General features: G+C 48.5%; 1 protein-coding gene across 1 annotated transcript; it reads right to left on the minus strand.

Annotated features, from left to right (window-relative positions):
- Positions 1-1,993: 1,993 nt before the first annotated feature.
- On the minus strand, positions 1,994-24,807 carry LOC128405899 (uncharacterized). Its single transcript, XM_053372928.1, has 7 exons — positions 24,660-24,807; positions 22,436-22,531; positions 15,533-15,669; positions 12,575-12,854; positions 11,323-11,504; positions 7,939-7,997; positions 1,994-3,537 (listed from the first exon to the last, which is right to left on the minus strand). The coding sequence occupies exons 1-7, from the start codon at positions 24,700-24,702 to the stop codon at positions 3,342-3,344; spliced, it is 993 nt and encodes a 330-aa protein (XP_053228903.1). The 5' UTR covers positions 24,703-24,807; the 3' UTR covers positions 1,994-3,341.
- Positions 24,808-25,034: the final 227 nt, after the last annotated feature.

Below are 25,034 nucleotides of genomic sequence, written 5' to 3' on the forward strand. Positions count from 1 at the left end.
TGGGCTGCTCAGATGACAAGACCCCCCCCTTTCTCGGCCTCACTGTTGGGGTCCGAAGGAAACCAGAGCAAGATGTTTGGCCCCAGCTTGGCTGCAGGAGTTGCTGGTACAAGGTGCCATACAAACCGCTCCAGATTTGTGTAGGGTTCACTCCTGAGCCTTTCCTTCTCCCAAAAATGTACCACAAGACAGCGGAGGTTTAGTATCAGAGTTTTTCTTTTCCTAGATGGGCTCTGTATAGTTAAAGCCATGGTTTTCCCAGCAGTGATGTATGGAAGTGAGAGCTGGACCATAAAGAAGGCTGAAAAAAACAACTGTTTTTTTGTTTTGTTTTTTACACAATTAGGGTTTTATTTTTAGCACTCACATGGGTATGTGTTTTGTGCATGTGTCTTCTACCATCATTCCAGGGAGAGCCCTGCCATGTTTTGCAAATACCAGCCTGCAGAACTGGCAAATTGTGTTCACACAAGATGAGCCCCCCAAAAAGACCTCGCTTCAGAGAAATTATGTCCACAACCAGAATCTGTCAGTCAAGGTTATCCTTAGCCGAAAGCACACACAGCTAATGGCCATGAAATGAGTAAGGTAAAGGTAAAGGTACCCCTGCCCGTTCGGGCCATTCTTGCCAGACTCTAGGGTTGTGCGCTCATCTCACTCTATAGGCCGGGAGCCAGCGCTGTCCGCAGACACTTCCGGGTCACGTGGCCAGCGTGACAAGCTGCATCTGGTGAGCCAGCGCAGCACACGGAACGCCGTTTACCTTCCCGCTAGTAAGCGGTCCCTATTTATCTACTTGCACTTAGGGGTGCTTTCGAACTGCTAGGTGGGCAGGAGCTGGGACCGAGCGACGGGAGCTCACCCCGCCGCGGGGATTCGAACCGCCGACCATGCGATCGGCAAGTCCTAGGTGCTGAGGTTTTACCCACAGCGCCACCCGCGTCCCAGCTCAAATCTTTAGAAGGTTCTGCTCATGATTAGACCAACTTGGGAATGGGCTTCTACTAGGGAAATACACACCAGCTAGTTCACACATAAGGTTCTGGAAGGTAAATCAAGCAAATATGAAAATGTACTTGGGTAAGGAACCCCTGACAGTTAGGTCCAGTCGTGGCCGACTCTGGGGTTGCAGCGCTCATCTCGCTTTACTGGCCGAGGGAGCCGGCATACAGCTTCCGGGTCATGTGGCCAGCAGGACTAAGCCGCTTCTGGCGAACCAGAGCAGCACACGGAAACGCCGTTTACCTTCCCGCCGGAGCGGTTCCTATTTATCTACTTGCACTTTGAGGTGCTTTCGAACTGCTAGCTTGGCAGGAGCAGGGACCGAGCAACGGGAGCTCACCCCATCGCGGGGATTCGAACCGCCAACCTTCTGATCGGCAAGTCCTGCGCTCTGTGGTTTAACCCACAGCGCCACTCTTTTATCACTTGAGCTGTTGTGGTTTTTGCAACCAATCGCTCTTCCCAGGGAACTGTAGTTCTAGGAGAGGAAGAGGGATCGTCAAACGACTGTCGACCCTTGTAACAAACCATAAAGTTCCCAGCAATCTTGCGAGGAAGCCGTGTGCGTTTGAAGTGGCATGAAACTGCTTTACAGTGGTACCTCGGGTTAAGTACTTAATTCGTTCCGGAGGTCTGTTCTTAACCTGAAACTGTTCTTAACCTGAAGCACCACTTTAGCTAATGGGGCCTCCTGCTGCCGCCACGCCACCGAAGCATGATTTCTGTTCTTATCCTGAAGCAAAGTTCTTAACCTGAAGCACTATTTCTGGGTTAGCAGAGTCTGTAACCTGAAGCGTATGTAACCTGAAGCGTATGTAACCTGAGGTACCACTGTAATTGCATGGTGCAGATGTGACCCTCTCTCTAATAATATAGGACACTTTCAACACTTCTGGGTTAAGCCAGAGTTCAGTCCTGTATCCCGGCTGCGACATCATCAAATGACCACTCTTTGCAACATTGGCATGTTTTTGTTTTTAAAAGGGAAAAAAAAGCTTTTTAGCATTTATTAAATTCACTCTGTAAAAAGTCTGACACACATAAAACCAATGAGAGATAAAGAATGGAAAGTGGCCCCACTGAAAGAAACTTGACAGTACAAATTTAAATCCATGCAATTTAAATTGGCTTAATCCTGAAGTGTAACCCAATGAGACTGAAGACGAGAAACTTGAGGTCCTGGACAAGGCAGTAAAACACTCTGAGACCTTCTGGATCCTTGGACTGATTCACATCAATAAGAGAACCAATTTTTGATGTGGTTAAAGAGATGTGTTCACCACCAGTTACAATTCCAAGCTCCTGCCGGTCAACTCTGTCAGGATGCGGCCATAAGGCATCATCTTCTTTCGTGATTTCACTGTCATCGATTATCCTCTTCAGTTCTTCCATCACATTTTGTGTACTTAGGATCCTTTTGCCTGTTGTCTTTGTCCATTGTAGTCATATATAGTCATATTGTAGTTAAAGCTATGGTTTTCCCAGTAGTGATGTATGGAAGTGAGAGCTGGACCATAAAGAAGGCTGATCGCCGAATAATTGGTGCTTTTGAATTCTGGTGCTGGAGGAGACTCTTGAGAGTCCCATGGACTGCAAGAAGATCAAACCTCTCCATTCTGAAGGAAATCAGCCCTGAGTGCTCACTGGAAGGACAGATCCTGAAGCTGAGGCTCCAATACTTTGGCCACCTCATGAGAAGAGAAGACTCCCTGGAAAAGACCCTGATGCTGGGAAAGATGGAGGGCACAAGGAGAAGGGGACGACAGAGGACGAGATGGTGGGACAGTGTTCTCGAAGTGACCAGGATGAGTTTGACCAAACTGCAGGAGGCAGTGGAAGACAGGAGTGCCTGGCATGCTCTGGTCCAGGGGGTCACGAAGAGTCGGACACGACTAAATGACTAAACAACAAGAATGGTTAAAGAGTACAAAACATGGACCCAGTTATACCAGAGGAAAGTTATTAAAGTATTAAAATGCCCTGAGTCACTATTTCAGGCATATTTGATCATAGGTCGGGGGGGGGGGTTGTCCTTGGTCATGTCCCTCCTTGCTTAGAGAGGAAATAAAGTCGACCAAACAGGTCCTAAAACATCCTTTTTCCTTTGGTCCCAGCAGGACAATATCCCAAATAGGAAACTTGGCCCCGTCTAAACTTCTCCCCAAAATATGTAATGTTCATTCTAGCTACTTATAAGTAAGTGTACTATTGAGTCTTGAAGGCTGAAATAACCGAAATTCCCCCCCCCCAAAAAACCCGCCCATTTATTCATGTATTCGCCATCTCTTGACAAACCTGGGGGAGATGTTGGCTAGCGGAATCATCCTCCCTTTGACTTGCTAAATTAAACCTCGTCTTTTGCGCGGCGCCTGTTCCAGACCCTTTAAGACCCCGCATTTGCAAGCTCGGACGGCAAAGACGGTGCGCAGCTCCCCGCTTCGGCTCCGGAAGGTATGTGTCTGGTATTGGTGAGGGTTGCAGGAGCTGGAGATGTCTTCGCGCCAGACAAGGCACTTGCCTCGGCTCTGAGGGTCCCTGTGTTGAGAAACAAAGCAGTTGGCCGTGAGAGCCGATTTCAGGCTAGGGCGTCCTATTAAACCAAACTGGCTCCTTCCAGGTGTTGTAAGGCTAAGGTAAAGGTACCCCTGCCCGTACGGGCCAGTCTTGACAGCCTCTAGGGTTGTGCGCTCATCTCACTCAAGAGGCTGGGAGCCAGCGCTGTCCGCAGACACTTCCGGGTCACGTGGCCAGCGTGACGAAGCTACCCTGGCGAGGCAGAGCCGCACACGGAAACGCCGTTTACCTTCCCGCTAGTAAGCGGTCCCTATTTATCTACTTGCACCCGGGGGTGCTTTCGAACTGCTAGGTTGGCAGGCGCTGGGACCGAGCAACGGGAGCGCACCCCGCCGCGGGGATTCGAACCGCCGACCATGCGATCGGCAAGTCCTAGGCGCTGAGGTTTTACCCACAGCGCCACCCGCTACCACTCTACAAATGTAAGGCTACCACTCTACAAATGTAATTTGGTTAAGGAATATTGGCCAAAGATTATAAAGGTAATTTCTGGATTATTTCAAATAAACATAGAAGTTAATAGGGATTTGTTATTTTCGGGAATACTGGGAAATAGCAAAGTAAAAAGTAATAAGCAAGAGTTGTACAAGATTATGATTCTAGCTGGAATGGCAGTTATTGCTTTGGGGTGGAAAGAAAAGGCCAAATGGAATATGGAAAAATGGAAGGATTGTGTTTTTGAATACGTACAATCAGAAATATTTGCACAGATAGTGGCAGAGGATAGATGGGAAAACAAATGCCAAAGAATCACAAATACAGTGGTGCCTCGCAAGACGAAATTAATTCGTTCCGCAAGTTTTTTCTTCTTGCGAGTTTTTCATCTTGCGAAGCACGGTTTCCCATAGGAATGCACTGAAAATCAATTAATGCGTTCCTATGGAAACCGCCTTCAGAGCAGGTCCGGGGACAGTCTGTCCCCCGACCTCTTCTGAAGGCTGGGGGGGGGACAAGGGCTTTTCTTCCCACCGCCAGCCTTCAGAAGGCTGTTCTGAAGGCTGGCGGTGGGAAGAAAAGCCCTTCTCCCCACCTCCCACCCCACAAGCTCCGGGGACAGGAGGGCTTTGCTGCCGACCACCAGCATTTTAAAAGCCCCCGGGACAGCGGAGGTCTTCTGAAGGCAGGCGGTGGGCGAAAGTCTTTGCTCCCCCCCCGCCTGCCTTCAAAAGCCGTCCGGGACAGCGGAGAAACGCGCTGCGCTTCTCCGCTATCCCGGGAAGGCAGGCGGGGGGGAGCAAAGACTTTTGCCCCCCGCCGGCCTTCAGAAGAGGTCCAGGACCTCTTCTGAAGGCTGGCGGTGGGCGAAAGTCTTTGCTCCCGACGGCCAGCATTTTAAAAGCGGTCCGGGATAGCAGGAAAGTGCAGCGCGCTTCCCTGCTATCCCGGACCGCTTTTAAAATGCTGGCGGTGGGGAGCAAAGCCTTTCGGCCCCCGCCGGCCTTCCTGGACCTCTTCTGAAGGCCGGAGGGGGGGCGAAAGGCTTTGCTCCCCACCGCCAGCATTTAAAAGAGGTCCCCGGAGATTTCCCTATGGGCTTTCTTCTTGCGAAGCAAGCCCATAGGGAAATTCGTCTTGCGGAACGACTCAAAAACAGAAAACTCTTTCGTCTTGCGAGTTTTTCGTTTTGCGAGGCGTTCGTCTTGCGAGGCACCACTGTAAATGGGCTTTTTACAGGGAATGGATAGGAAGAGGGGAAGCCAAGCCTAACATGTAAGCTCGAATGAGCAGACTGTGTACATGGATAAAGATATGAAGAAGGAAGGCCTGACCGGGGTGGGGGGGTGGAATGGGGAGGGGGGGAAAGGTAAACCGGATGGTCTTTTGAATGGATTTTGTATGTAAGCCCTTTTTCAGAAACCAGAAATATTAATGCTATGTAGTTAGGCATTGTAGTATGAATGAATTGTGTTTTGTATTCTTTGTTTATAGAACATATATAATAATCTTATGTTACTAAGCTAATTTAATAAACCAGTTAAATAAATAAATAAATAAATAAATAAGGCTACAACTCTACATGGGGCCCGATCCGGAGGCTCCCGCTGGTGCAAAACACCAAGTCCAGACTGCAATCCCCAGCGTGCAACTCGCTGGCTCCATCTGGTACGCAAGCTGAGACCCTCCCTGCCCGCAGACTGTCTGGCCAGAGTGGTGCATGCTCTGGTTATCTCCCGCTTGGACTACTGCAATGAGCTCTATGTGGGGCTACCTTTGAAGGTGACCCAGAAACTACAACTAATCCAGAATGCGACAGCCAGACTGGTGACTGGGAGCAGCCGACGAGGCCACATAACACTGGTCTTGAAAGACCTACATTGGCTCCCAGTACGTTTCCGGGCACAATCCAAAGTGTTGGTGCTGACCTTGAAAGCCCTAAACGGCCTCGGTCCAGTATACCTGAAGGAGCATCTCCACCCCCATCGTTCAGCCCAGACACTGAGGTCCAACTCCGAGGGCCTTCTGGCGGTTCCCTCCCTGAGAGAAGTGAGATTACAGGGAACAGGCACAGGGCCTTCTCGGTGGTGGCGCCCCCACTCTGCACTGTGCATTTTTAAGCAGTATCGTACCCCCAAAGAATCCCAGGAACCATAGCTTGTTAGCATAGGGTGCAGGGATGATGGCAATTTATATTCACAAGCCCCGCTGAATTCAACAGGGTTTTCTCTCAGAATTGCGCAGCCTCAGGAGCGTTCAACAGCAATCCATGGGAAACCCTATCGTTTGATCTGATTCAGAGCTAAAGCACGCTGCAAAACATTGACACAGGTCTGAAGTGATATGGACACTGCTGGATTTTCGGGGGTGTTAACTACGGACCCTGTGCTTCATGCATCAATTACTTGGCTTACGGAACACTGCAAAAAAAATATATGGGGGTGTGTTTTGCTGCAAAAAGGCTGCAAAACTTTGGCACGGGTTTAGAGGGGATCCTAAATGTTAGTTCATAATCCCGGGCAAGCACAGGTGCCCTTTCCACAGCAAAAAGACGGATACTGATGAACTGGAAAAATAAAAAATGCAGCTCCCTTCTACAATTGGATTGAAGACTTTTTGCCAACTCGCAACATACATAACAACTTGCATATAACCGCAGAGTTGCCATGGACAAATAATTCTACGATATCTGGAATCCATTCTTACAAATACTGAAATAGGTTAAGATCTGGTGAGGTACAATTAAAACCTTTTAAAGTATATACAGTTTTGGGAGTCCGTTTCTCTTTTTCCTTTCCTCTCTCTTTAGTTTACGTCTCACCATGTTTAGTGCGTTTATAATTATGTACTTTATAATTATATATACCTTATGTACTTTATAATGATCTCTTTCAGCTTCTGCCTTCTGGAAGAAGGTACAGGGTTATAAAGACCAGGACTAGCTGCCTGAGAAACGGTTTCTATCCAAATGCGATTCTGGTTTTAAACGCGGTGTAAGGTAGTCTCTGTAGGAGCGTATTGTATTCAATTATGGGGTATCAGAGTTTTTAGGGGGTTAACCAGGCTGGGATAGCCGGCTTGTTGGTTTTTGAATGTCTGATGTAGATTTTTTCCAGTTTTGTTGTTCTGTATGGGACAACGACAATAAAGATTATCGTATCTGTATAATTATATATGGGGTCGCGGGTGGCGCTGTGGGTAAAAGCCTCAGCGCCTAGGGCTTGCCGATCGAAAGGTCGGCGGTTCGAATCCCCGCGGCGGGGTGCGCTCCCGTCTTTCGGTCCCAGCGCCTGCCAACCTAGCAGTTCGAAAGCACCCCCGGGTGCAAGTAGATAAATAGGGACCGCTTACTAGCGGGAAGGTAAACGGCGTTTCCGTGTGCTGCGCTGGCTCGCCAGATGCAGCTTTGTCACGCTGGCCACGTGACCCAGAAGTGTCTTCGGACAGCGCTGGCCCCCGGCCTATAGAGTGAGATGGGCGCACAACCCCAGAGTCTGTCAAGACTGGCCCGTACGGGCAGGGGTACCTTTACCTTTTATAATTATATATAAACCTTTGGCACAGGTTTGGAGGGGTTCCCAATGTTGGGGTTCCTAGTTCATAAACCCCAGCAAGCGCTAGTGTGGATGAGCCCAGCATTGGGGGGGAGTGTACTGAATGAATCACCCATTTTACACCTCTAGAAACCTCCCTTGGGGAATCGCTTTCCCCCAGTCTGTCGCTGAGCCCAATCCACAGAAATTAACAGGAACAATCTATTTGGATTCCGCTCTCAGGTGTTGCCATTGTGTGTGTGTGATCTCCTGTGCTTGCTCACCTTCCCCTTAGAGCAGTTTGTGGGCATTGCATTTAGAACTGCAATTGTCAGGTTTTTTGGGGATGTGCAGTTAGCACCTGCGCTCACACCTTTGGGGCAGCTGTGCTTACCTTAGCAGGCAAGGACTTCCAGGGTCACATTGCCCTAAGCATCTTCCAACATCAATTTCCTGGAAGATTTGAAACACAAAAGGAGAAGGGGAAATCACTTGGCGGCCTCCCACTGTCTTTGCCAGGGTGGTGGGAATTCAAAAGGATATGTGTCATTCACAAATACACTACCTAGGACCACCCACACACACCATGGAAGAAGGAAAACACAGCTTGTCTTTGCAACAGGGAAACCGGGGGGGGGGGGGGGAGACACACATTTAGCTAAACATCATTCCCAGAGGAATTATTATTTTGGAGTTTTATCGCTGCAGAAAACAGCACACAGAAAAGGACAGTCCCTAAAAGCTGAGCGCATAACACCAAACTGGGAGGGGTAGCTCAGAAGATAAAATCCAGATACAAGCTGACATCATCATCATCATCATCATCATCATCTATTAGGGACACGGGTGGCGCTGTGGGTTAAACCACAGAGCCTAGGACTTGCCGATCAGAAGGTCGGCGGTTCGAATCCCCGCAATGACGGGGTGAGCTCCCGTTGCTCGGTCCCTGCTCCTGCCAACCTAGCAGTTCGAAAGCACGTCAAAGTGCAAGTAGATCAGTAGGTACCGCTCCGGTGGGAAGGTAAATGGCGTTTCCGTGTGCTGCCCTAGTTCGCCAGAAGTGACTTAGTCCTGCTGGCCACATGACCCGGAAGCTGTACACTGGCTCCCTCGGCTAATAAAGCGAGATGAGCACCGCAACCCCAGAGTCAGTCACGACTGGACCTAATGGTCAGGGGTCCCTTTACCTTTACCTTTATTAATTTATTATTTATACCCTGCCCATCTGGCTGAGTTTCCCCAGCCACTCTGGGCAGCTTCCAATCAAGTGTTAAAAACAATACAGCATTAAATATTAAAAACTTCCCTAAACAGGGCTGCCTTCAGATGTCTTTTGAAAAGAAGGATTGGGAGATTGGGACCAGGCTAACAAAATGAATTTCAACAGGGACAAGTGTAAGGTCCTTAGAAATAAACAGAGGCACAATAATAGGATGTGAGGGGCTGGGGGAACCTGGCTTGACAGCAGGACGTGCGGAATTGATCCAGGGGTTTTAGTCGACCATGAGCTTAATGTGAGCCAACAGCGAGATGCAGCGGCAAAAAAAGGCGAATTAAATTCTAGGCTAGCATGGCGTCCAAATCGAGGGAAGGAATAGTATCCCGCTCTATTCTGGGCTCCCCAGTTGACGAGGGATATTGACAAGTTGGAAGGTGTGCAGAGGAGGACAACCAAGATGATCAAGGGTCCGGGAAGCAAGCCTGATGAGGAACGGTTGAAGGAGCTGGGTATGTTTAGCCTAGAAAACAGTAGACTGAGAGGAAATATTGTCAGATGTGCATGCAGGAGCCAGGCCCTGTGACCAGTAGGGCTTCGCAGGACTGGGGCCTTCCTAAGTTTGTTCTGGAGAGGCAAGGGGCGGCCGCACAGGTGAGGCCGCTTGGTAACTCACAGCACCTGGTGGCAAGAGACAGGAAGGGATATAAGGTCAGCATTTCCCTTTGGCTCTTTGCCACAGCAATACGTTCCCTGCCTTGCTGCGTTTGGCTCCTTGACTCCTTGCTCCTCGGACCCCTGACTTTGTGACTCCTTGCTTCTTGATCCTCTGACCCCTGACTTCATAACTCCTTGCTTCTTGATCCTTGGACCCCTAACTTCGTGACTGCTTGCTTCTTGATCCTCGGACCCCTGACTTTGTGACTCCTTGCTTCCTGATCCCCAGACCCCTGACTTCGTGACTCCTTGCTTCCTGATCCCCAGACCCCTGACTTCGTGACTCCTTGCTTCCTGATCCCCAGACCCCTGACTTTGTGACTCCTTGCTTCCTGATCCCCAGACCCTTGACTTCATGACTCCTTGCTTCTTGATCCTCAGACCCCTGACTTCGTGACTCCTTGCTTCTTGATCCCCAGACCCTTGACTTCATGACTCCTTGCTTCCTGATCCCCAGACCCTTGACTTTGTGACTCCTTGCTTCTTGATCCTCGGACCCCTGACTTCGTGACTCCTTGCTTCTTGATCCTTGGACCCCTGACTTCGTGACTCCTTGCTTCCTGATCCTCAGACCCCTGACTTCGTGACTCCTTGCTTCCTGATCCTTGGACCCCTGACTTCGTGACTCTTTGCTTCTTCATCCTCAAACCCCTGACTTCGTGACTCCTCGCTTCTTCATCCTCAAACCCCTGACTTTGTGACTCCTTGCTTCTTCATCCTCAAACCCCTGACTTTGTGACTCCTTGCTTCTTGATCCTCGGACCCCTGACTTCGTGACTCCTTGCTTCCTGATCCTCAGACCCCTGACTTCGTGACTCCTTGCTTCCTGATCCTCGGACCCCTGACTTTGTGACTCCTTGCTTCTTGATCCTCGGACCCCTGACTTCGTGACTCCTTGCTTCCTGATCCTCAGACCCCTGACTTCGTGACTCCTTGCTTCCTGACCCTCGGACCCCTGACTTCGTGACTCCTTGCTTCCTGACCCCCAGACCCTTGGCTTCTTGACTCCCAGCTCTCTGACCCTCGGACTCTTGGCTTTCTAACTTAGCTTCTGGACTCCCGTTCCTGCTCCCACCCCGCCATCTCACCCCTGGTCCTGACGTCCCCAGCCAGGACTTCGATTGCCCATGAACTGGACCGTGACAGATATGATAAGGTAAAGGTAAAGGGACCCCTGACCATTAGGTCCAGTCATGGTCGACTCTGGGGTTGCGGCGCTCATCTCGCTTTACTGGCCAAGGGAGCCGGCATACAGCTTCCGGGTCATGTGGCCAGCATGACTAAGCCGCTTCTGGCGAGCCAGCGCAGCGCACGGAAACGCCATTTACCTTCCCGCCAGAGCGGTACCTATTTATCTACTTGCACTTTGACATGCTTTCGAACTGCTAGGTTGGCAGGAGCAGGGACCGAGCAACGGGAGCTCACCCTGTCGCGGGGATTCGAACCGCCAACCTTCTGATTGGCAAGTCCTAGGTTCTGTGGTTTAACCCACAGCGCCACCCGCGTCCCTTGACAGATATGATAGCCATCTCCAAATATCTTAAGGGCTATTCTTTTGCCTTGGTCAGACCCCACCTGGAATACTGTGTCCAATTCTGGGCACCACAATTTAAGAAGGATGTTGACAAGTTGGAACATGTTCAGAGGAGGGTGACCGAGATGATCAAGGGTCTGGAGACCAAGCCTGATGAGGAACGGTTGAGGGAGTTGGATAGGCTTAGCCTAGAGAAGAGGAGACTTGCTTTCCATTATCATGTTGGTTGGCCGGGGCTGATGGGAGTTGGAGTCCACCCTATTAACGTGAGTGGGCTTTGCAATGGAAGAAGGAAGAAGAAGCATCCGCACCTTAATCAGCTCCAGTTTTTCTCCCACAGAGTTGAGCACCACCTCGTAGTAGTATTCCATGTGGGAGACCCGGTAACAGGACTCCCTCAGCCGGCAGCTCCCCACAATCTGAACCGAACGGTGCCCATTTGGGGTCTTCATCAGAACAGAGTCGAAATCCGTGGGCAGGCAGAAAAGCCCCTCTGAAAAGAGATCCGAGAGGGAAATAATAATTATAATTATAATTATTTATGCCACGCCCATCTGGGCGGCTTCCAACAAAATATTAAAATACAGTGGTACCTTGGGTTACATATGCTTCAGGTTACATACGCTTCAGGTTACAGACTCCGCTAACCCAGAAATAGTGCTTCAGGTTAAGAACTTTGCTTCAGGATGAGAACAGAAATCGTGCTCTGGCGGCGCGGCGGCAGCGGGAGGCCCCATTAGCTAAAGTGGTGCTTCAGGTTAAGAACAGTTTCAGGTTAAGTACAGACCTCCAGAGCGAATTAAGTATTTAACCCGAGGTGCCACTGTACAGTGATGCATCAAACTTTAAAAGCTTCCCTAAACAGGGCTGCCTTCAGATGTCTCCTAAAAGTCTGGTAGTTGTTTTTCTCTTTGACATCTGGTGGGAGGGCGTTCCACAGGGCGGGCGCCACAACCAAGAAGGCTCTCTGCCTGGTTCCCTGTAACCTCACTTCTCGCAGGGAGGGAACTGCCAGAAGGCCCTTGGAGCTGGACCTCGGTGTCCGGGCTGGACGATGGGGGTGGAGACGCTCCTTCAGGTATAATGGGCCGAGGCCATTTAGGTCCTTAAAGGTCAGCACTAGCACTTTGAATTGTGCTCGGAAACGTACTGGGAACCAATGTAGGTCTTTCAGGACCGGCGAAGTTACAGGTAACCAGGCAGAGGGCCTTCTCGGTGGTGGCACCTGCCCTGGGGACCTGCCTCCCAGCAGATGTCAAGGAAATAAACAACTACCTGACTTTTAGAAGACATCTGAAGGCAGCCTGTTTAGGGAAGCTTTTAATGTCTGATGTTTTATTGTGCTTTTAATCCTGTTGGGAGCCGCCCAGAGTAGCTGGGGAAACCCAGCCAGATGGGCGGGGTATTAATAATAATAATAATAATAATAATAATAATAATAATAATATCTTGTTGTTGTTGTTATTGTTAAGCCCTGTTGGTTTCCCCGGCAGATGACATCCTTACTCCAGCTCTGAAAAAAGTCCCGGAGCTCCAATCCACAACACCTCTTCTTCGTGTTACCTTCAGGATGTTCTGGATTGGAACACCTGCCGACGTCCAGTGTCTGTTCCAGAGGGGAGTCTGGGAAGAGGGTTTTCAGAGACGGCAGCCGAAGACATTCAGAAGGGCTAGCGTTGCACTGGCAGCCCTCAATCACCTCCACCTGTCGAACGCCTTCCAGAAGCAGGAGCTCTTGTACCCGGACACTGCTGGGCTCGCAGCGGTAATTCGCTGGGCAGGAATGCTGTAACCTGGTGGAGGGTTCGGATCCTGCGAGTGAGCTGGGGAACCTCTCCTGTAGCTGGAAGGAAGAGCAAGAAGAAGAAAGCAGGAAAAGCTAAGTTTTTCAGGTATTATATACAATTTACAGCATGGGAGAAGTTATGGAATTGGGATTTGAAATTTACAGCACGTTATAAAGGTAAAGGGACCCCTGGCCATTAGGTCCAGTCGTGGCCGACTCTGGGGTTGCGGTGCTCATCTCGCTTTATTGGCCGAGGGAGCCGGCATACAGCTTCCGGGTCATGTGGCCAGCAGGACTAAGCCGCTTCTGGCGAACCAGAGCAGCACATGGAAACACCGTTTACCTTCCTGCCAGAGTGGTACCTATTTATCTACTTGCACTTTGACGTGCTTTCAAACTGCTAGGTTGGCAGGAACAGGGACCGAGCAACGGGAGCTCACCCCGTCGCGGGGATTCGAACCACCAACCTTCTAGGCTCTGTGGTTTAGACCACAGCGCCACCCACATCCCCATACAGCATGTTATACGTTGAAAGAAAACTATATGAGGTATAAAACAGGGTCAAATATATGTTGGAAATGTAAGGAAAAAGAAGGCACCTTTTATTATATGTGGTGGACGTGTATGGTAGTAAAAGAATTTTGGGAAATGATATATAATGAACTGGAAAAAATGTTTAAAATAACTTTTGCTTTAAAACCTGAAGTTTTTCTTTTAGGAATTCCAGGTGCCGAAATCCCAATGAAGCAGAAAAGATTATTTGTGTATGTGACCACGGCTGTGCGGATGTTATTGGCCCAGAGATGGAAAGAAGATAAAAGTGATTACCAGGGAAGAATGGCAGATCAAGTTGATGGATTATGCCGAAATGGCTAAAATGACTGGAAGAATCGCGGCGGAAGAAGAATGGAAAAAGTTTAAGGACTATTTAAAGAAATATTATAAAATTAATGACAGTTAGAATGATGTTGGATAAAAGTAAATGGTTACTATCAGTAAAGGTCAAGACAAGGAGAATAAGGATGATTAGCTTAAATTTATAGCAAAATAAGGGAAGATTTGCTGAACAATTGATTAGAATTTGGAATACAGAAACGGGAGGCATGAGGAAGTCGAGGAAGAAAGGTTTAAGAAATTAGGACATGAAATGGTACTTGTTTCTTGTTTTGTTTTTTGTCTTCTGTTTGTTTATGTATGTTTTGTTTGTATGAATATAAAAATTGTGTAATAAAAATATTATTAAAAAAAAAAAAAAAATGACTGGAAGAATCAAAAATCGGGAAGACCAAAATTTTAATGAGGAATAGGGGAAATTTATAGTTTACCTTAAAAACCATTGTAAACAGTTAAAATCGTTAATAGGCTTGGAATAACACTTGTAATTTGAATTTTGGATATAATGGAGATGTAAAAGATTTGGAATGGGACGCGGGTGGCGCTGTGGGTTAAACCACAGAGCCTAGGACTTGCCGATCAGAAGGTCGGCGGTTGGAATCCCCGCAACGGGGTGAGCTCCCGTTGCTCGGTCCCTGCTCCTGCCCACCTAGCAGTTCGAAAGCACGTCAAAGTGCAAGTAGATCAATAGGTACCGCTCTGGCGGGAAGGTAAACGGCGTTTCCGTGCGCTGCTCTGGTTTGCCAGAAGCGGCTTAGTCATGCTGGCCACATGACCCGGAAGCTGTACGCCGGCTCCCTCGGCCAATAAAGCGAGATGAGCGCCGCAACCCCAGAGTCGGCCACGACTGGACCTAATGGTCAGGGATCCCTTTATCTTTACCTAAAAGATTTGGATTGTATTATAAAAGACGCAGGAGGAAATGACTAAAGAGTCGGACAAGGAGACAAGGAAAGTCCGGGAGATTTTATGGAGCCTTGTTTTTATGTTGCATGTTGGATATGTGATTGTAAAACTTTAATTTGAGAAACCAAATAAATAAATTTATTTAAAGGAGAAGGAGAAGGAGAAGAAAGTGGGAGGTGCAGGACATCTTCCAAAGATATCCTGCAAGGTTTAGGGTCAGAGTTTTCCTTCTTCTACAGTAGTTGAACCATAAAGAAGGCTGATTGCCGAAGAATGGATGCTTTTGAATTCTGGTGCTGGAGGAGACTCTTGAGAGTCCCATGGACTGCAAGAAGATCAAACCTCTCCATTCTGAAGGAAATCAGCCCTGGGTGCTCACTGGAAGGACAGATCCTGAAGCTGAGGCTCCAAGACTTTGGCCACCTCAGGAGAAGAGAAGACCCTGATGTTGGGAAAGATGGAGGGCACAAGGAGAAGGGGACGACAGAGGACGAGATGGTGGGACAGTGTTCTCGAAGCTACCAGCATGAGTTTGACCAAACTGCGGGAGGCAGTGGAAGACAGGAGTGCCTGGCGTCCTCTGGTCCAGGGGGTCACGAAGAGGCGGACACGACTAAACGACTAAACAACAACAGTAGTTGGGCTCCCTTCCACCTGCCCTAGCTCCCTTCCAAGAAACTAGAGTTCCCAGGGTTCTTTGGGGTGCTTCAAACGTACAGCATTTACACAGCTGCCGAGTGCCAGCGGCGGTCAACCCCCTGCCCTGATATTTTCCTTTAGTTTCTTTTTGAGAGCGGCTGAGCACCAGGTGGTGCCTGCGGAGTTTTCCACTAAGGAGGAGGAAAATGTCAGCCAGGGCTCTGGTCGTTAAGTCGCCCAAACGGACCAGTGTCCACTGGCTTCCTGTGCTCTGAAAACAAAAACAGACGCCGTACCCTTTTGGTCTTGAGGAAGTCCAGCATGGAGGATTGGCGGGAGATGCCGGCGAAACCTGATGCGCTCTTTCTTCGGGTACCACCACAGTGCGCCTGGCAGAGGCCCAGGTCAATGCTCACCTGGCTGCCAGAGAGATCTGGGTAGAAAAACAAGGGAAAGGATGTTTGAAGAAGAAGAATACAGTGGTACCTCGGGTTAAGTGCTTAATTTGTTCTGGAGGTCCGTTCTTAACCTGAAACTGTTCTTAACCTGAGGTACCACTTTAGCTAATGGGGCCTCCCACTGCTGCACGATTTCTGTTCTCATCCTGAAGCAAAGTTCTTAACCTGAGGTAATATTTCTGGGTTAGCGGAGTCTGTAACCTGAAGCATATGTAACCCGAGGTACCACTGTACAGTCCCGAAGTAGCTTCGGGATAAGTATCTTCAGGTTGCACGCTGCGGCGACCCGGAAGTAACAAAGCAGTTTACTTCCAGGTTTCGCCACTCACGCATGCGCAGGCGGTCAAAATGACGTCACACGCATGCGCAGAAACGGCGAATTGCGACCTGCGCACGCGCAGACACGGGTTGCGTTCGCTTCTGGATGCGAGCGGGGCTCTTGAATAATAATACCTTTATTGTCAATGTACAACCTGTGTACAATGAAATTAACCAAGCCTCCCTCCCCCCCCCAAACACTCTATCTCATTGCACTCTGTGTGCTTGTCACACAACACACCAACCCTGAAAGTCAGTTGCGCTATATTATTTTCCGTTCAGCACCCTCACAGCCCATCTTAACAGAAGGACAAGGTTTTAAAAAAATGATGTACAACACATAAAAAATAGTTATTAAAACAAACAAGGAAAAAACATCCAGACATTTTGCCTAAGACCAGTTTGCCATGACTATTTACCATTCCTTTCACTGTCTTAGCTGTGTTAATAGGGTGTGAGACCAGTACCAGGTATTAGATTAGCAAACCAGTGGGAGACCATAATCTGCAGTGTCAAATAGACAAAAGGATCAGATCTGGCGGGGGCTGGGGCCTGGGGAGCAGAGATGACCTTGCAAGGACATCTCTGAATAAAGGTTTTCTTGCTTCTGCCCTTTCAGTTTATTATGAAGGAAGCGAATGTCAAAAAATACCAGCTAAGGAATGTACAGTATTCACCCTCCTTTATTTTTGGCACAAATCTGACCAAGTGATTAAGGGGGGGGAGCAATTCAGGGCAGCGCTATAAAAAACGGTGTTCTGAAATGCCGTGAATGTGTGGCTTTGCTTTCTGCTGAAAATGTGGATTTTTTAATGGTAGGAAACGAAATCAATAAGAGAGACTGTAAACTGTTTCAATATGCAGTGACTGCCGCAAGGATACTTCTGGCCCAAAGATGGAAACAGGAAGAAATTCCAACAGTGGAAGAATGGAGAAGTAAATTGACCGAATATGCAGAATTGGACAAATTGACTGGGAAGATTCGATACCAGAAAGACCAAAAGTTTATCGAGGACTGGGGAAAATTTACAGAATATCTGAAAAATATATGTGATGCACAGACAACGCTTGTTGGTTTTGAAGAGACTCTGTGAAATAGTAAGAAATACTGCAAAAAAGAGAGCAAGCGGAAAAGGAGTGGGGAAAGGCAATATTATGTTTAGAAATGCGTCAATAAATAGAAATTTTTCGAAAGATTGACAGAGAAACTGAGGGAAGTCAAAAATTGAAGCATGAGTGTAAAATAATTTGTTGACTGTACTGTATAAAACTTGTTTGGAAAATGAATAAAAATTATTTTTTTTAAAAAAGAAAATGTGGATTTTTTAAAAAGAGCTTGCAACTGCTGGAGCAAGGCCACCAGATGTTAGCACAGAAAATAAACTGTGCTGGAGTCTCTAGGTGGTTTTTGAGTGTGTGTCTAGGAAATAGGCAAGTCACTTGTTCTGGTTGTACCTCCTCTGAAGGATCTGGTGTGTAGCTTGGCAGGGGTTTGGGCGTTCTTTCGTAGAATCATAAACTTGTAGAGTTGGAAGGGACCCGAGGGTCATCTAGTCCAACCCCCTGCAAATTGAAATACTTTACTGTCACTTGTACAATTTGTATACAGCGAGATTACACCAGCACCCCGCACTCAGCTCTCTTAGTCTTAATTCCCCTCGTTTACTGACGCACACCCACCAAACCCGAAAATCAGTTGCCCTGTTGTTTTGTTTTGTTTGTTTTTTAGACCGACTCTGGGGTTGCGGCGCTCATCTCGCTTTATTGGCCGAGGGAGCCGGCGTACAGCTTCCGGGTCATGTGTCCAGCATGACTAAGCCGCTTCTGGCGAACCAGAGCAGCGCATGGAAACGCCGTTTACCTTCCCGCCGGAGCGGTACCTATCTATCTACTTGCACTCTGACGTGCTTTCGAACTGCTAGGTTGGCAGAACCTAGAACTACAGTGGTATCTCGGGTTAAGTACTTAATTTGTTCCAGAGGTCCATTTTTAACCTGGAACTGTCCTTAACCTGAAGCACCACTTTAGCTAACGGGGCCTCCTGTTGCTGCCACGCCACCGGAGCACGATTTCTGTTCTCATCCTGAAGCAAAGTTCTTATCCCGAGGTACTATTTCTGGGTTAGTGGAGTCTGTAACCTGAAGCGTATGTAACCCGAGGTACCACTGTACTCTATTCCGAACTTAAAAATGGAAAGTGTAATGCTGGCGGTCAACAAAAGAGGTTTAAAGACTCTCTCAAGGCAAATCTAAAAAAATGTAGTCTGAACACTGACAACTGGGGAACACTGGCCTGTGAGCGCTCCAGTTTCAGAACAACCTTTGGCAAAGGTGTCATGGGCTTTGAAGACACTCGAACTCAGGACAAAAGGGAGAAACGTGCTAAGAGGAAGGCACACTTGGCAAACCCTCACCGTGGTCAACTCCTGCCCAGAAACCTATGTCCTCACTGTGGAAGGACGTGTGGATCCAGAACTGGCCTCCGCAGTCACTTATGGATTCACTGTTAAAACCGTGTTCATGGAAGACAATCTTACTCGGCTACTAAAAGGTAAAGGTAAAGGTACCCCTGCCCGTACGGGCCAGTCTTGCCAGACTCTAGGGTTGTGCGCCCATCTCACTCTATAGGCCGGAGGGCCAGCGCTGTCCGAAGACACTTCCGGGTCACGTGGCCAGCGTGACAAAGCTGCATCTGGCGAGCCAGCGCAGCACACGGAAACGCCGTTTACCTTCCCGCTGGTAAGCGGTCCCTATTTATCTACTTGCACCCGGGAGTGCTTTCAAACTGCTAGGTGGGCAGGCGCTGGGACCGAGCAACGGGAGCGCACCCCGCCTCAGGGATTCGAACTGCCAACCTTTCGATCGGCAAGCCCTAGGCGCTGAGGCTTTTACCCACAGCGCCACCCGCGTCCCTACTCGGCTACTAGGGATCGCCAAAGAAGTAGTAGTTAAATCTTGGCTGCTGCGAGACAGAGGTACAAAGGCTGCCCTTATCCTTTGGGCTAGCTCCATCTTCTGGTGGCAAAGAAACACAACATAAAGCAGTGATGGCCAAACTTGGCCATCCAGCTGTTTTGGGACTACAGTTCCCATCATCCCTCACCATTGGTCCTGTTAACTAGGGATGGTGGGAGTTGTAGTCCCAAAACATCTGGAGGGCCAAGTTTGGACATCACTGGCATAAAGGAATGACAGCCTGATCAACTCTGAACTGGTTGAAACTTCCCAGCCAGCAACAAATGACAGGTATAGTGGTACCTCGGGTTACAGATGCTTCAGGTTACAGACTCCGCTAACCCAGAAATAGTATCTCGGGTTAAGAACTTTGCTTCAGGATGAGAACAGAGATTGTATGGCGGCAGCGGGAGGCCCCGTTAGCTAAAGTGGTACCTCAGGTTAAGAACAGTTTCAGGTTAAGAACGGACCCCCAGAACGAATTAAGTACGTAACCAGAGGTACCACTGTACTCGATGCCATCTTGGGGGGGGGGGACAATTGAGGTACTGCAGGGTTCAGTCTTGGGCCCCTGTTGTCCAACGTATTTACAAACAACCTGGATGAAGGAATTGAAAGGATTCATAGTATTGGTGCTGACCTTTAAAGCCCTAAACAGCCTCGGTCCAGTATACCTGAAGGAGCGTCTCCACCCCCATTGTTCTGCCCGGACGCTGAGGTCCAGTGCTGAGGGCCTTCTGGAGGTTCCCTCGCTGCGAGAAGCGAGGTTACAGTGAACCAGGCAGAGGGCCTTCTCGGTGGTGGCACCCGACCTATGGAACACCCTCCCACCAGGTGTCAAAGAGAAAAACAACTACCAGACTTTTTGAAGACATCTGAAGGCAGCCCTGTTTAGGGAAGCTTTTAATGTTTAATAGGTTATTGTATTTTATAGTGTTCTGTTGGAAGCTGCCCAGAGTGGCTGGGGAAACCCAGCCAGATGGGCGGGGTATAAATAAATTATTATTATTATTATTATTATTATTATTATTATTATTATTAGGTAAAGGTAAAGGTAAAGGTACCCCTGCCAGTACGGGCCAGTCTTGACAGACTCTAGCGTTGTGCGCCCATCTCACTTAAGAGGCCGGGGGCCAGCGCTGTCCGGAGACACTTCCAGGTCACGTGGCCAGTGTGACATCGCTGCTCTGGCGAGCCAGAGCCGCACACGGAAACGCCGTTTACCTTCCCGCCAGTAAGCGGTCCCTATTTATCTACTTGCACCCGGGGGTGCTTTCGAACTGCTAGGTTGGCAGGCGCTAGGACCGAAAAACGGGAGCGCACCCCGCCGCGGGGATTCGAACCGCCGACCTTTCGATCGGCAAGCCCTAGGCGCTGAGGCTTTTACCCACAGTTATTATGCTGCACATCAAATCCACAAGTGACACCAAACTGGGAGGGGTAGCTAATGCCGCAGAAGACAGAATCTTCAGGATTCAAGATGACCTTAACATGTCAGAGAAGACGGTCCATTATCCGACTGTCGACTCAGGACCCTAAACTGTGATTTTATATTTAATTTCCATTTTCTTCCGTGTATATTACAATGTTCTCTTGTTGCTATGGCCGTTGGCTGAGGCGAATAAAGTTTCTATTGACTGATTAACAGATCGGAGACCTCTGCGCAGGCTGGCAAAATGAATTTCAGCAGGGACAAATGTAAGGTCTTGCACTTAGGCAGGAAGAACAAAAAGCACAAATATAGGATGAAGGAAATGCAAAGATTGCTCCCCGCCTCAAAACCCCCACAAACAAACCCAAAGAGTCTGAATTCACACCTGATTCTTAAGGAGACCTGGAGGGGTTGGTGTTTTCCCCCGTTTTTGTTTGTTTTTTGCATTTCTGACATCTGCAATGCAGATGTCAAAGCAACAGCTGGGAGCTCTCACCTTTATACAGGAAATGTTTCTATAGGTTCTGGATAAGGAAGATCGAAGCCTTAAAAATGTCAAGATTCAGACTTTATTATTATTATTATAATTTAAAAAAGGAAAATTCTTCCCAGCACCTTATGATTGCTGTTTTGCTCTTCTTATTTTAAACAGAAATACTGCAAGACAAGCAAACGGAATATCACACATATTTAAAGTGCGGGAGTGTAAGAGATGCGACTGAAATACTACACGTGCCATCGTTCAAGGCTGCGATCCTATGCGCACTTACCTTTGAGTAAGTCCCAGAGAAATCGGTCGGACTTACTCCCGAGTAGAAATGTATAAGTTGCTCTGAGACGTAAGCTTCCCCTGACTAGAGGACTCAGGCGGGGGCGAGGGGGAGGGGTGGGGAGCTTGCTACAAAGCATAGAAAAAAAGGGGGAGGTTTATATAAGTGGAAAACATTTTATATGCAGATCGTATGCATCTAAACCAGTGGTTTGACTTTATTTGACTGGTCCATCGATCAATTGATTGCATCTAAAGGTAAAGGTAAAGGGACCCCTGACGATTAGGTCCAGTCGTGGCCGACTCTGGGGTTGCGGCGCTCATCTCGCTTTACTGGCCGAGGGAGCCGGCATACAGCTTCCGGGTCATGTGGCCAGCATGACTAAGCCGCCACTGGTGAACCAGAGCAGTGCACGAAACGCTGTTTACCTTCCCGCTGGAGCGGTACCTATTCATCTATTTGCACTTTTGACGTGCTTTCGAACTGCTAGGTTGGCAGGAGCAGGGACCGAGCAACGGGAGCTCACCCCGTCGTGGGGATTCAAACCGCCGACCTTCTGATCGGCAAGCCCTAGGCTCTGTGGTTTAACCCACAGCACCACCCGTGTCCCCTGATTGCATCTACAACATGCCAAATTTTCCTCTATGGAGCTCAACGTGTTTTATATGGTTCTCCGCCTTCTTCGTTAATTCCCACAACCCTGTGAGGGGGGGTTAGGCGTAGAGCGAGTGATTGGCCCAAGCTTAAGGGCAGAGCGGGAATTCGAACCCACCTCCACTACTACTGTACCAGATTAACGGCCCAGCCGTTAAAAGTGACGCCGATTCACGAATCGTTGCATTTGTAAATTCGTAATAATTAACATTTGATGGGCAATATATTTTCCTGCTCCATGCCTGTTCTGTTTTTTTCCCCTCCCCATATTTTTAATGTTGGCATTCATTCATTCATCCATTTTTTTAGAAAGGGGAGACTTCCATTTTTCTCCCAAGGCTGTTTCCTTGGTTGCCACCACCTCAAAGCCTTGCGAGCAGTGTTCTTTAAAGCCGGAGATCAAATCCACGCTATGCATTTAAAGCACACAGTCTCCTTCCCCTGAATTTTTTGGGAACTGTAGTTTGGCTAGGCGCAAACTATAGCTCCCCGGATTCACGTCCTTCAAAGTGTACGGGGTGAAAAGCAGGAAATGAAAGTTTAAAACAGAACAAGTGGAGGGAACCAGAAGTCGGAGCAGCTGGAAGAGAACCTGGCTTTCCAGACGACTCACCATGTCCAATGTAGACGGACCGCACTCGCCTTTTGCAACATCCGTGCTTGGCAAAGAGGTTCCCTCCTTCGTGGAGCTCGCTGGCGGCTCTCATGCCTGGAGTTAAAAATCACAACACTCAGTTTGCGCCAGCTTAACACCCAGTGAAGCCTTTGCAGCCCTTCTCAACCTGTGGGTCCCCAGATGCTGTTGGACTACAACTCCCATCATCCATAGCTAGCAAGGCCAGAGCTCAGGGATGATGGGAGTTGTAGTCCAACAACATCTGGGGACCCACAGGTGGAGAACAGCTGCTTAAGGGAAACTAAAGGAACGGCTCAGTCGGCAGAGCACGAGACTTAATCCCAAGGCTGTGGGTTTGAGCACCAAGTTGGGCAAAAAATGGGGGCGGACTATAGAACCCTTATGATCCCTTCCAACTTCCAACCCTTGTGATCCCTTCCATACAGGACCAGATTTAGTTTTGATGAGGCCCTAAGCTACTGAAGGTAATAAAGGTAAAGGGACCCTAACCGTTAGGTCCAGTTGTGGACGACTCTGGGGTTGCAGCGCTCATCTCGCTTTATTGGCCGAGGGAACTGGTGTACAGCTTCTGGGTCATGTGGCCAGCATGACTAAGCCGCTTCTGGCGAACCAGAGCAGCGCACGGAAACGACGTTTACCTTCCCGCCGGAGCGGTACCTATTTATCTACTTGCACTTTGACGTTGTTTCGAACTGCTAGGTTGGCAGGAGCAGGGACCGAGCAGCGGGAGCTCACCCCGTCGTGATTCAAACCGCCAACCTTCTGATCGGCAAGGCCTAGGCTCTGTGGTTTAACCCACAGCGCCACCCACGTCCCTACTGAAGGTAATGGGGCCCTTTATATGTCCAGCTGTCCTTTGTCAACAACAAATTGTTGCTGTTTTTTGGTTTGAATATATGCTATATGACAATTTGTGGACCTCATAGGAATCTAAAGCCATTTACACATGTTGCCATGCAACCAGTCCCTGTACATTTCCTAAATATAAGATAATAAACTAATAAAATAAAACATACATACAGCAACAGTGTTTTGTGTTGTGTAGGCTCCTATGATGTAAGTCATGGGCCCTGCCTGCTAGCCTGCTCCCTAAAACATCACTGGTTTGCTCCTTTCTATATATAGGGTGCCTACATTCTGCTATTTATAATTATTAGCAGTTTGCATCATATTATTATTTCATGTTCTAGCAAGTTTCTAGAGACTAGATTATGGGCCTTTGTAAACTGTGTTTCTAAAGGAACTTTTGTTATTGCCCAGAGTTTGCATTATTAAGTTTGTTATGAATAAAAAAATCATTTTAAGTTAGAGCTTAACAATTATTTCACTGTTCATATACTTCTTAATTGTATTTCACTATTCATATACTTCTTCTAAGTTGTATTTCAGTTCAACAAGGACTTTGGTAAAATACGTATTTTGTTATGTGCAAATGGCTTTAGATCCCTATTAGGTCCATAAATTACCATATAGCAGTGGTGGCCAAACTCAGCCCTCCAGATGTTTTGGGACTACACCTCCCATCATCCCTAGCTAACAGAACCAGTGGTCAGGGATGATGGGAATTGTAGTCCCAAAACATCTGGAGGGCCGAGTTTGGCCACCGCTGCCATATAGCTTATATTCAACACATACACAAAAACAGCGACAATTTGTTGTTGACAAAGGACAGCTGGACATATTTGTTGTCGTTGAGTCGTGTCCGACTCTTCGTGACCCCCTGGACCAGAGCACGCCAGGCACTCCTGTCTTCCACTGAATCCCGCAGCTTGGTCAAACTCATGCTGGTAGCTTCGAGAACACTGTCCCACCATCTCGTCCTCTGTCGTCCCCTTCTCCTTGTGCCCTCCATCTTTCCCAACATCAGGGTCTTTTCCAGAGAGTCTTCTCTTCTCCTGAGGTGGCCAAAGTCTTGGAGCCTCAGCTTCAGGATCTGTCCTTCCAGTGAGCACTCGGGGCTGATTTCCTTAAGAATGGAGAGGTTGGATCTTCTTGCAGTCCATGGGACTCTCAAGAGTCTCCTCCAGCTCCAGAATTCAACAGCATCAGTTCTTCGGCAATCAGCCTTCTTAAAGGGCCCCATTACCTTCAGTAGCTTAGGGCTTCATCAAACCTAAATCCGGCCCTGCGCATGCATCACTCGCGAAGGCATCTCCCTGAACCCAGCACACCCCAAAAGGAAGGAGGAAAGAAGACTTACTGAGAGAGCTGGAGAGACAAACGAACCAGGAGAGAAATAGCATCCTTCTGGGCTGGGAGATTCTCTGCTACAGGGATCTCTGTCTTCTGGGTCAAGCGGAGGCGGCTGCCAAGAGAGGGCAAAAGGGGGCTTGGGACATAGCAGGAAAGTGTTATGTCTGGCGGCAGCACCTCTGAGGCACCTGAGATGGGATGGAGACGTGTCTGGAAGGAAGATCAAAGGAGGAAAAGACAAGCCATCTCTCCAGGAGCCCTCACTTGAAAACTCATTAAATTATCAAGTCCCTGGAGGGATGCTTTCAAGTAGTAGATGGTTTGAAAGGGGATTAAAGCAGGCATGTCCAAAGTCTGCTTGGGGGGCCTAATCCGGCTCCTG

The sequence above is a fragment of the Podarcis raffonei genome, chromosome 18 (genome assembly GCF_027172205.1).
Source record: "Podarcis raffonei isolate rPodRaf1 chromosome 18, rPodRaf1.pri, whole genome shotgun sequence".
Classification (NCBI taxonomy): Eukaryota; Metazoa; Chordata; class Lepidosauria; order Squamata; family Lacertidae; genus Podarcis; species Podarcis raffonei.

Bases quoted from the DNA above. Each gene is read 5' to 3' on its own strand.
- LOC128405899 (XM_053372928.1), bottom strand. From the start codon at position 24,702: ATGCTATTTCTCTCCTGGTTCGTTTGTCTCTCCAGCTCTCTCA. The intron at 12,855-15,532 runs GTACGGCGTCTG...TCTTCCTTCCAG, and splicing joins ACTTCCTCAAGACCAAAAGG to CTACAGGAGAGGTTCCCCAG. The intron at 3,538-7,938 runs GTAAGCACAGCT...TTCTCAACACAG, and splicing joins GGAAGTCCTTGCCTGCTAAG to GGACCCTCAGAGCCGAGGCA.